This window comes from Zea mays, chromosome 7 (assembly GCF_902167145.1).
Source record: "Zea mays cultivar B73 chromosome 7, Zm-B73-REFERENCE-NAM-5.0, whole genome shotgun sequence".
In the NCBI taxonomy this organism is placed as follows: Eukaryota; Viridiplantae; Streptophyta; class Magnoliopsida; order Poales; family Poaceae; genus Zea; species Zea mays.
In genome coordinates this window covers 168,808,263-168,820,064 of record NC_050102.1, presented here as the reverse complement: position 1 = coordinate 168,820,064, position 11,802 = coordinate 168,808,263, and the positions used below count along the sequence as shown (strand labels likewise).

Below are 11,802 nucleotides of genomic sequence, written 5' to 3'. Positions count from 1 at the left end.
GCCACCCTCTGATGGGACGCCAAATACGACAAGCCGAGCGGACTGGCCTTCGGGCGCAATCTCTCTACCTCGCCCGAAGCAGGATCCAGTCCGCGTTCACAACCTCTCCGCCTCGCCCGACGTCAAGTTTGGCCCTCGAGCGAATTCTCCGCCTCGCCCGAGCTCGGCCTCGGCTACCAACTACGCTGCGAATACCGCAGACGGCCACTCCGCCCGACTGTGGTGCACGTCATGGGATGGCTCGGCTAATGCCTCGGGAGGACTTCCGTCTCAACCATGTAGGGGCTCCGGTCTCGATAAGCGCAGCAGAGAATCTCGACGTCACCACGCGCCAGGGCACTGACGCACCCCGTAAGCAGCCTTTGGCCCATATCCGGGCGCTATTACAACTACGACATGGGCGACCTCTCCCTCATGAGCTCGAGCATACGGACAACCCCTCGGTCTCTGCCTTGGCTCTCTACGGGAAATCAGCAAACAACATAGTTCACCGTCATATCGGCTTGCAGACGACAGGACATCTCTCCTTAGAATACAACACTCGGCTTCACTGCAGACACTCCCCTTCGTGTATAAATAGGACAATGGTCCCTCCAGGGACGACATCCACAACACACGCTGACGAACGCTCATTCCTCCACTATGTCTTAGATATGGCACTTGCCTCAGTCATCTCTAGGGACTTGGGGACTTCCCTCTCCCGATGTGCTTGTAATCCCCTACTACAGACACTACGGTGCGAGTAATATATGCTTCATCCTACTTTGCTGGAAGTAGGGCCTTGTGTTGCCCGAACCAGGATAACTGATTGTGTCTTCTCGCACACCATCTAGAGTCGGCCACGCGCCATATTTACTAGTTGGTTAAGCACCCGTGGTCCAAACACCGACAGTTGTGTTCTGACTTTCTGAGAACAAGCTGCTCTTGTGTCTTCTCTGTTTCGTCCCAAGCAGCCAAGCCCAAGCATTGGATCTAAAAAACCTGCAACACTTGCTCCTTCATCAATTCAGGCAGACAATGGTTGCCCTCTTCATGTGCAGTAGGGCAGCATGGACATGTGTTGGACTACCAGACGATTAGAGTCGTCCTAACCCAAGACACTATTTATAGTTTCTATAGCCTCCACGTCATCTAGAAACTACTATTGGACACTACCCCTCTAATGCAAATATCAATATTACTTAACTGAATTTAATACTCCTCTTCTCTCATTGTGTATTGAATATCATGTTGAAACAAGTCCCATAAAAGACATAATTTTTTACTCTTTCTATATTTAATTGTTTGTCCTATTATATATTAGCCTATGTGACAGCTGAATTAATGCTATAAAAACCGGGTGACGTCGTTGGGACTGCTCTTAGAAGCCAGTCAGCAACGCTTGTTTTATGAAAAAAAAAAACGCGTATGACCTGTCCAAGTGCACAAAAAACCCTGCAGTCCAATCGTAGTGATTGGATAAAGTTTCAACATCTGCAGTCAGAGTCCGACAGAATGGGAGCTCTTAGGTGGCAATCTTCAGTTGGTTCTTCTGTGGCAGGAGTACGTGCTAGTTGTTTCTTGAACCTTGAACTGCTGACCTGGCCAAAGGAGAGAATATATGGAAACCAAGGAGCGAAGACTCTTCAAGCCTCATTACCTCATATCTATTTAACTATAGTGAAAAAAAATCCGAACAAAGAATCCATGGTGGTGGAATTTCGGATCAATATAAGTGGCGGAGTTGGGATTGGTTCTTGGTGCAAAAGCAAGAGCAAAAGATCATCTCTATCCGTATCCTAGCTTTGGTGGTCCGCAGAACAGGTGGTTAAGAATAGGGAGAAACAAGGGTTAGGTGGCAGAGGAGGCAGTGAAATCCGGCCAAATCTCGACGCAATTTTTCTTGCCGATTGCTGGTGCGTAGTAAGATCGTAGCTGAATCCGTAGGACGGGCGCTAATCGGAGGAACTTGCATCGATTCTTGCGTGCTGACGGTACCGGCAAGGCGGCAAGATAAGAGGTGAGTTCTCCTGCAATAGCTACTCAAATGGTCTGAACTCAATCGATCTCCTCCCCGGATCAACCGTGGTTGTTTAGTTGGTGCCTGCCGATTGCAGGGACAGGGACGGTGTTTGTGGAATTGCCTCCTTGGAGGAGGCTGGTGAGAGGGAGAAAGGATGACGATGCCATGGGGTCTCGCGGCCTGCATCGTGGACATGGTGTGGGCGGTGCTCGCCGGCTGGGTGTCCACCTGCCTGGTCATCGCCAACGAGGTCGCCCGCGGCATGCGCAGTGGCGAGATCGGTCCGTTCGTTGTCGGCTGAGTTATTCGATCGGCTTTAGGTGGCTCAGTTGTTCCTGCATTCTCGGTCAGTGATCAGTTCAGGTCTTCCTTACCTCTCAATTCAGAATATTAGCAATTTTGCAGATCATTCAGACCTTCGTGTTAACCTTTTTTCTTGTGCAAGTTTGTGCTTAGATGGATGTGCATGCTTTTGTTCGCAACTCTCCTGTTTTTATCCTGACATTAGAATTGTTTTTGTTAGTTGGGAACTTGGGATTACCATTTTAGTACTAATATAGGAGTAGTAGGGAAAAGAAGTGTTAATGGTGGATTTTTACAGTTCTCTTTAGGTTCAGCTGAACTAGAAATCATGATTTTCCTTACCCAAAGAAACAAAAAAAAAACAGTTGGCATGATCATATACTATCATAGTGTCATTTATCATAAGAATGCTACTTCCATGAATTTTGGGTATTCCTTTACTCATGATCAGGTGCGGTTCATGAGGACATAACAAAATGGCTCATTTAGGGAATTCTCTCAGTTATTCTTGTTTATCCGCTTTTTTTAAAAAAAGAATAGCCAATGGATGGGACTTAACCTCTGGTTTTTATTTGCATTGGCAATGAATTGTCCAAATTATTTATAAAAGCTATTGTTAGTTAGCTACTAAGCTTATGAGGCTAAAGAATACCATATTTTGTTCCCTCAACAAAGAAAACTAAGTACTGCTAAGAAATCTTAAGTATTTTTTTCTATAAGGATAGAGACTAGAGATGGCAATGAGCCCGATCTCCGACTCCCCACGAGGAATTCTTCCATTAAGGGTTAGTTTGAGAACCTCATTTTTCTAAAGGTTTTCCATTGTCCCAAGGAAAATTAGATTATTTTCCCTTGGAAAATAGAAATCTATTGAGAAAATGGAGTTCTCAAACTAGCCCTAAAAATAGGGATGTAGAAGTTTTTCTTTTCATGGGGATGTAAACGGTGAAAAGTTCTCTCCCGACGGGTAAATAGGGATGGGGACAGGGAAGCATTCTCCATCCTCGCGAGGACCCGTTAAACTTCCATGTGACAATATTTTCATATAATAGTTAATGATAAAAATAAATAATTAAGATCACTTAGTGTATAAATATGTTCATTTTAATGTACACATAATGGTTTTTTTACATATGACAATATATACAAGTGACAATATTTTACATTAATAATAAAGGAAGTACGTCCTAATTATAATCTAAGCGGGGACAGAATCTCTGTTGGGAATTTATCCCGCGGGGAATAGGAATGGAGAAGAAATGTCCCCCGCGAGTGTTGATGGAATCCTCATAGAGATATTTTTTCGTCGCGAGAATGAGAATGAGGAGCTATTCGGAAAATTTCCCGTTACCATCCAGTAGACTAGTGTGTTTATCGAATGTCTGAAAAGAAACACTTCTTTCTCTGACTTTCAGTGGAAGTAGCTGAAATAGCTACTCCCCTGAATATGCACTAGTCTCAACATGGTTCATCACATTTTGTATGGTTGTATGAAAGATGTATTCATTATAGCCTTTACAGCCAATTTCATTTCACTGTGCCGTTTGCATGGCACTAATAATTTCAACACGAAGACACCATGTCTTTTAAGTCTTCTTATGACTTTATCTAATGATCTATCACTTGTTGCAGATAGTGTATTTTTCGTACCGGTACATTTCATACACATCGCTATGCTGTACAGACGGCGTTGAGGACTGGAGGATGACTTTTGTTTCTAGGATTTTGAGTTGTAGTGAGTGTTTGTGCAATCACACAAGAACAAACATGTGAATATGTGATGTACTTTCAGTGGTATATAAACGGGATGGTCCTATAAAATAATTCTAAATTGAATTCAATATCTAATCCTTTTATGTTCTTGAAAATGGTATGGGGAGGGAGACTCCAGTTTCTACTGACGCGAGCATCTTTTTTCTGAAATCCCGACACTGGCTCCAATTCTCCAAGACTGCACTGCAACCTAACACCATGCGCTCTGCATTCCTACGAACTGTTTCTGAAGAAAAGATGGACGCATCGGAAAGCCTAAGTAATTGATGTTCATGTTTATGATTCTTGAGCTTTAAAAAGCAAATAAGGGACGGAGGAATCGCCTCATAAATTGTCCTTAATCTCAGTCATCAAACAATCGTTTCGAGACAACTGTTATGATACGTCCAATGGAACCTGATAAGCAACTCCGTAACCAAACGATGATCACATAAAATGTGCAGTGATCTGTCTACGCAGGGTTATTCTGTTATAAACCCCAACTAACAAATTCACGTGCTTGAAGAGCAGGCTCAGATGATCAATCAACAAAAGGGGAAAAAATCAACAATTCTTGAGATGTTAACCATGCTACTTCAAAGTGACAAAACTTCAACAAACTTTATGACATCACAACTTCACAACAACAATGTATTGTAAGAACCATACTCCATTGCTACACAATATCGAGATTTCCATACAATGCATGTTTCAAGTTACAGAGCACAATCTGCTAGCTCGTTTTAGGGCACAACCGTTGCGCACATTTTTCTGTTCTATTACCAGTAAAGGTGGTAATGAACTCTAAATTTTACACTATAAAATTGAAGAATCGAATTGGATTAAAATCAAACTCTATTTATATTCACTTTTAAACTAAAATTAATTAAGGACCCTAACTTAATGTAAAAAACATTTGGATCGTGATCCATTACCACCCCTACACCCCTAGCTACCAGCTAACATCACTCAATTCACTCCCGTCTTCGGCTTTTGTGATTGCGGTGATGGCGATGTTTGTGTTTCTTCCTGTCCTTTTCCTTCCTTTTGTCTCTCTTATCTTTTTTCTCCGACTTCTTTTTCTTCTCTTTTTTACTCAGTGGTTCAGAGCTTGATGCCCTTCCATCCGAAGTATCCTTATGCCAATGACTATCAGGAGACTTGGATCTCAAAAATGAAGGCTTCTCTGGACCTTGTACTTGGCGTTCCCATTTTTCTTCCACACGTATGTCAGGACTAGGTCCGTTGTCCTGATGTCGGGACAAAGAATCAAGATATGGACCAGGCTCGTCCATCCTAGAACCAACAGCCCCACGTCCTCGTTTCGCCCTAACAGAACAGCAACAATAAGCATGCCAGCAACAATAAGCATATAGGTAACACAACACTAGGAAAGTAGTTAACAGACAGAAAGGTTTGCAGCATAGACAAATTTAAATATACCACATAATAGAATACCAGCACTCAAGAGTCAAGATAATGTGGTATATCAAAAAGGTACGCAGATTGGACGATTTTTCATATAAGAATGGAAGAGTAAAAATAATAATTTGGTTAAATATTTTATGACAGGTGTTACATCAAGAAAAAAATGGATATTTATCCCATAGAAGGAAAACAAATGGATATTATAGCTTACCTTGAATGAAGAAATCTTTCAATCTCATCATCACTGAGACCATCCTCCCGTTCTGAGTAAGAATTACTATAAGTGGTCCCTTCTTGTTCAAACCTTGAGCCAGAGCTATGATTTCTCAAATCACTTTTGGGCTTCTCTCCTCTAAAATCATCACGATTGTTACTTCTGCTATTTTTGCTTTTCATCTTTGACTCCAACTCCAGTTCCTTTGCCCTGGCACGCCACATTTCATTAACCTCCACAACACGGTTTGCTGCAGGACAAACATCATATTTCAACTCAGAACAATGTAAGAACATTCTACTTGATGTCATTAAAAAAATAGTGAAATGGAACCAGTATACTTTTTGCCCAAGAACATAAGGTCAATATAAGACAGGAGCCAGGTTCAAACTTTTGTGTGTGACTAAAGTGCTTTTCATATGTTGATTAGTTATGTCACTAAAAATTGGTGATATGGGGCCATATGGCCAGTATACTTTCTTCCCCAAGAACAGAAGGTAAATATTCACAAGAGCCAAGTTCATTTTTACAGGATTATATGACTCAGCTTTTTCCTTCTTCTAATGCCTCCTCCAAAAACATAAAAAAATATAGAAAATGAGTGACAACATCGATTCAATAAACTGAAAATACAAGTGCACAATGCTAACCTTGCTGAACTCCACGAACTGTGGCTGTGAGAAACCTTGAATTTGGACGATGCCTAACATTAGGTTTTCGAAGATATGCATGAACACCTTCCCTGTCAGCCTCTAACTGCAATCTCCGCGCCTCTTCAATTAGCAAAGAAGCAAGACGATTCTCTGTCTCCAGGTCCATTGTCTAACTCAAAGTTCAACAACTGGGAATCCATAAATGGAATCTTTAGTAATTCAAAAAAATATGATAACATCAAAAGTAATAACCAAACAATTATTGGCACATACTCCATCAATGTTTGTTAGAGCAAAAACAAGAAACTTCTAGATTTCAATCACATAATCGATAACAATGTCTTGATCTCTATTATTTTGCTCAGGCATAGGCGTAATGTGGCCACACCGCTAGGACAATAAAAAACATATTTCTATAGCATAAAACCAAATAATTTCGTACACCATGCAAAATTATTGAATATCATTCAGTCATTATCAAGGTGCAAAGGTGTAGGAATCAAACAGTTCATAATGAGCAATTATATAATACAAAGTGCCTATATACGTGCTATCCATCCTGATAAAATATTTTTTCAGAGCATTACCAGCCAAAAAAAATTCTCAAACTGTGCACAAATGAGTAAAGAAAGAAAGTATAAAACGTAATTGAGCATTTCTTATAAATGGTCCTTAAACAACAAACCTACGGAAAACACAAAGTTTGACTAGTGTCATATAGATCAGAGATGCCGTTGTGTTGTTTGAACAGGAAAATTACAATTTACCACATGGCATTACTTAATGCGCCACAGGGTTTAATTTGAAACGTCCAAATTCTGGGAAATAACTAATACTAGTGGTGCGAGTTTGAGACAGAATAACAGCTGCAAACAAACCAGGAGAGGGGGGGGGGGGGGGGGGGGGAGATGGAGTAATAAGCAATCAGTCAGGAAATGTCAAAAGGCATGGAGAACTACACACATTGCACCGAACATAAACTGAATTATCGCATTTTATCAAGCCGTGGGATCCAGTTGAACCCCAAATTCTAATTCCTCCGCAAGAATTTACTATGCTTGTATCCACGCAGTAAAGAAACACGCAACAAATTGTGGGACTATAGCAGGAAAGATCTGGATTCGATTCCTCAGAGGATCCAGCATAAAAAGATCCCAAAAACACGACGCACGATCCGTCGAAGCAGCCAAACCAAAATAGGGTTCCTTGGTCCTTACCAGATGAAGATGGAGAAGAAACCGATCCAAACCCCCGGACGGATCCCCTCGCCGCGCCGATCCACCGGCACAGAGGAGGCGAAGACGAGCGCGCCCGTTCTTTCTCGCCGCTGTGGAGGGGATAAGGGTCGAAGAAGACTTCGTAGGGTACAGGCGTAGCGGGCTCAGACCTGCGGGCGCGTAGGGCAGCGGGAGGCGGGCGAAGGAGGCGCGTAGGGCAGCGGAGAGGCGGAGAGCAGAATGATTTTTTCGCCTTGCCCTCAAGATTATATAGTCCAATCTCCGTTTGGTTCATGCGGACTTGCGGGGTACAAGAATCTCCATCACGCACGTAAACGTAAACCGAGATAATGCACCGGAAGCTTCATAATTGTGGATAGTCTCTTAGTTAAGACCATGTTTGTTTTAGATTAATCTAGTTTAAATAATCTAGACAGTAAACAAACAATCAAATTATATTTATAGATTATATAATTTAAAGCTTAGATTAAGTTTATTAGAGATTATTTTTGCTAAAAGACATACTACCTGTGGTTATATTAATAAAAATTACAACCTCAGTCATTCTTCTTCCCTCTCGCGACACGCAAGAACATCGTTTCCTGTACCGCATTCCCCTCCATACCCCCCCCCCCCCCCCCCCCCCCCCCCCAATCGCCCTTCTTAGCATCGAAACACGCAAGTCCATGGCGTGCGGAGCGGCGGACGCGGCGTCGCTGTCGGCACCACCGGCGCGGGACATGCTCTTAGCATCGCGAGTACAGATGTACATTTGGGCCGGGGCTCATGGATGGGTTCGAAGCATGTAAAAAAAACACGACTCAGTCATGACACAACGCGAAATATTTTAGTAACGGGCCGACACGGTTCGATATATCGAGCTAAATTTGGGTCGAGGTCGCGGTCTATAGGCAGACACAAGCATGATCCGTTTAAGGTAGACACGAAATAGCTCATATAGAGAAAAGGTCTATATCTATACTATACTTAAAGCACTAGTTTCAACGATCGTCTCGCGTCATCTTTTTATAAATAACCCCTCACAACTATTTTAAATTAATCCGTTGCACGCATATAGATGGCCACCGTTGTCTAACCAGTAGAACATCATGCTCATATATTTTTAATATTAAATATAAATTATATATATGTATATATGTTTTTTTAAAATAAAAAATATAATCGTGTCAGGTCGGACCAGCACTACGTGCCGAGGATACAACTCAAGCACGGCACAACGTTCTTGGCTCTTGCAAGCATTAGGTCGTTTCGGAGATCACATTGGCGCAATGAACTCCATGGTGTTTGAGGTTGCTGAATTAGATGAAGCAACAATAATTGTCACACTTATAGTAAAATGAAAGGTTATTTGTTGGTTTAAACGTTAATAATTGCTACGAAGTAGCATAATTTATATGCAGCGCATCCAGTTTATATTGATGTCTGACTTTAGCAATCACTCCATATTTTTATCTGTCTTTTTTATAAGTTTGACTTCATGTGACTTATTTTAGAAACTTGAGCTCACAAGCTTTCTCTTATTTGGTCTCTATATAGTGGAATTATGTCATTTTATAATCTCTGTTCGTTCAGTCAGTCGTTGTGAACTCTCATCTAATCACTCACTTTATTGGTTGTGTTGTATCAAGATATATTGCATGGAGTAAACAATAACATCAGTTAGCCAAATCAAAAAAATATTATATAAAGAGCAGAGACAATCAATAAAAATCTTGAATTTTTTTGATGGATAGTTTACGTGGGTATTGTTGTAAGTCGTCGTAACGCACGAGCAACCGACTAGTATTTATTAAAACCACACTTCATTTCACACTTTTGTAGCTAGAGATAATGCTAGTTAGATATTTTTTGTAGCTTTGAATTAGAGTATATGATGTAATTTTACTTTTGTTATGAACATTAGATGATGAACTGAACTTATGAACTTTGTATAAAGCTGATTATACTATTTTTCCTTCTAACAAAGTGATTTTGTAAACGAGGTAGTCATCACATAGCTCTGGTAACTTAATACAAATATTAAGTTTACTTTTGGTAAAATTTATTTGTCTTATCTTTTATTTGTTTTATTAAATTTGTTTTGAATTTAGGGCTCTGATGTGAATTCCGGGCCCTGATGTGAATTTAGGGCCAAAAACTGAATTTCAGGTCAAAAATTGAATTTCGGGCCCTGATGTGAATTTCAGGCCAAAAATTGAATTTCGGGCTTTTATAATTTCGGGCCGCCCAAAATGAGTCCGACACGTTTAAGCAATCACGTGCCAGGTCGTGGACCGAGGGCTAGGCCAGTGGGCTGGCCCGGCACGGCCCAAAATTCAAACGGACCGGGCCGACCCAAAATTTTGATGTCAAGAATGCCTTCCTCCACGACACTCTAACGGAGACTGTCTACTGCAGCAAGCCCACCGGCTTCGTCAACGCCGCTCACCCAGATCTGGTCTGCCGACTGAATCGCTTGTTGTACGGTCTCAAACAGGCACCATGGGCATGGTACAGTTGCTTCGCCTCCTACTTGGCCTCTGTCGGCGTTTCGACCCCGGGGGGTCCCTGGACCGATGAGTGAATTGTCGCTGCGTGTTCCTGCCCAGATGGGTTGGCGCGGGATGGAACACAAGATGTGGGACAATCCTTGTATTATCCTACACCAGGGGTGCCGCTCGCAGTAGGGGTTACAAGCGCGTCGCGTGAGGGAGAGAGAGAGAGGGGGGGACACCGAGCTCGTCCACCGCTTCCCTCGCGTGAACCTCTCTCAAGGTGGCCCTGGACTTCCCTTTTATAGAGGCAAGGAGAGAGTCCAAGTGTACAACGGGGGGCGTAGCTATACGCTAACGTGTCCGGCAGTGGAGTGCCTAAGCCCTGTGTACATGCCAACGTGGCCGTTGGGGGAGAGCTTGGGCGCTGTACATGTGATGGCGTGGCCGCCGGAGGAGCGCCTGAGTCCTGTAGGAGCACAGCTGGCAGCGCGGCGAGGACCCTGCTGATGTCTCCTTGCTGTCGTAAGGGGCTGAGAGCCACCGGCGTCATGGCGCACGCGGGGCACCATCATTACCCGTCGCTAGGGTAAGCCAGATGGGACGCCGGTCTTGTTCCTTGTAGCCTGAGCAGGCTAGAAATAGGGAAATGATGCATCCCCTATCAGCGCGGTCAATCCGAGCCCAGGGTCGGTCGAGGCAAAGACTTCTCTTGAGGCCGAGGCCGGGGTCGGGTGATGACACAATTACTCCCAAGATCGGGGTCGAGGCCGAGTCCGGGGGTCGGGCGAGGCGGAGACCTCCTCCCGAGGCCGGAGCCTGAGGTCGGGCGAGGTGGAGACCTCCTGAGGCCAGAGCGTGAGGTCGGGCGAGGCAGAGCTTCCTGTTGCGCCCGAGGCTTGAACTCGGTGGTTGATCGTGACTTATTGTCAGTCGTTGCCGGGGTGGCTGACACGGCAGTCGGAGCGGAGCGAGCGGCGCTGTTTTCCTGTCATATCGGACAGTAAAGAAGAGGGGCGAAGTGACTGCGGTCACTTCGGCCTGGCCGACTGAGGCGCGTGTGTCAGGATACGACATCAAGCATCCCCTGCATTTAATGCGCCTGTGAAGCGGTCGGTTGGTGAGGCGGTATGGCCAAGGTTGCTTCACAACGAAGCCTCTCCCGAGCTGGGCCTCGGGAGAGCCGAGGGGGCGCCCGCTGCCTGAGGAGGGCCTCGGGCGAGGCGTGAACTCGTCTGGGACCACTGTTCCAACCCGAGGCTGGGCTCGGGTGAGATCGCGTCCTTCGGGTAGACGATGTCTTGGCTTGAACCGTACCCGTCAGTTGGTATGAGGGTGTTTACCAGCCATGATTAAGAGCGTTGGGGGTACCCCTAATTACGGTACCCGACAGTCGCCCCCGAGCCTCGAAGGGAGTGATGGTACTCGCTTGGAGGCTTTTGCCGCGTTTTCGGTGAAGGGACCGGCCTCTCTCGGTTATTGCCTTGTTCTAGTGGGTGCGCGCGAGCGCACCCGCCGGGTGTAGCCCCCGAGGCCTCAGAGGAGTGGTTTGACTCCTCTGAGGTCTGAATGCTTTTGTTGTGCTTCGGTCGGTCTGATCGTTCCCTCATGCGGCCCGACAGTAGCCCGGGTGCGTGGTTGGGTTCCAAGTTATCAAGCTGGTTTGTTGACGCTATCAACAGTTTTGGCCGTAGCCAGGTGCGAGAGCAGCCCCCGAGCCTCTACACGGAGCGAGAGGACG

The 11,802-nt window shown here is 44.4% G+C and overlaps 1 protein-coding gene and 1 long non-coding RNA gene across 2 annotated transcripts; one reads left to right on the top strand and one right to left on the bottom strand.

Annotated features, from left to right (window-relative positions):
* Positions 1-1,653: 1,653 nt before the first annotated feature.
* On the top strand, positions 1,654-4,129 carry LOC100303978 (uncharacterized). The gene is made up of 3 exons (NR_137275.1): positions 1,654-1,999; positions 2,077-2,348; positions 3,938-4,129. It is a non-coding gene; the product is annotated as an uncharacterized lncRNA (long non-coding RNA).
* Positions 4,130-4,738: 609 nt separating this feature from the next.
* LOC103633327 (protein FAM133-like) lies at positions 4,739-7,757 on the bottom strand. The gene is made up of 4 exons (NM_001353473.1): positions 7,570-7,757; positions 6,350-6,540; positions 5,697-5,949; positions 4,739-5,386 (listed from the first exon to the last, which is right to left on the bottom strand). Exons 2-4 carry the CDS (start codon positions 6,516-6,518, stop codon positions 5,032-5,034), a joined length of 777 nt encoding a protein of 258 aa, NP_001340402.1. The 5' UTR covers positions 6,519-6,540; positions 7,570-7,757; the 3' UTR covers positions 4,739-5,031.
* Positions 7,758-11,802: the final 4,045 nt, after the last annotated feature.

Coding starts and splice junctions, on each gene's coding strand:
- LOC103633327 (NM_001353473.1), bottom strand. CDS start 6,518: ATGGACCTGGAGACAGAGAATCGTCTTGCTTCTTTGCTAATTGAAGAG. Junction 5,950..6,349: donor AGTTCGTGGAGTTCAGCAAG/GTTAGCATTGTG, acceptor TTTGTCCTGCAG/CAAACCGTGTTGTGGAGGTT. Junction 5,387..5,696: donor GAAAGATTTCTTCATTCAAG/GTAAGCTATAAT, acceptor CTGTTCTGTTAG/GGCGAAACGAGGACGTGGGG.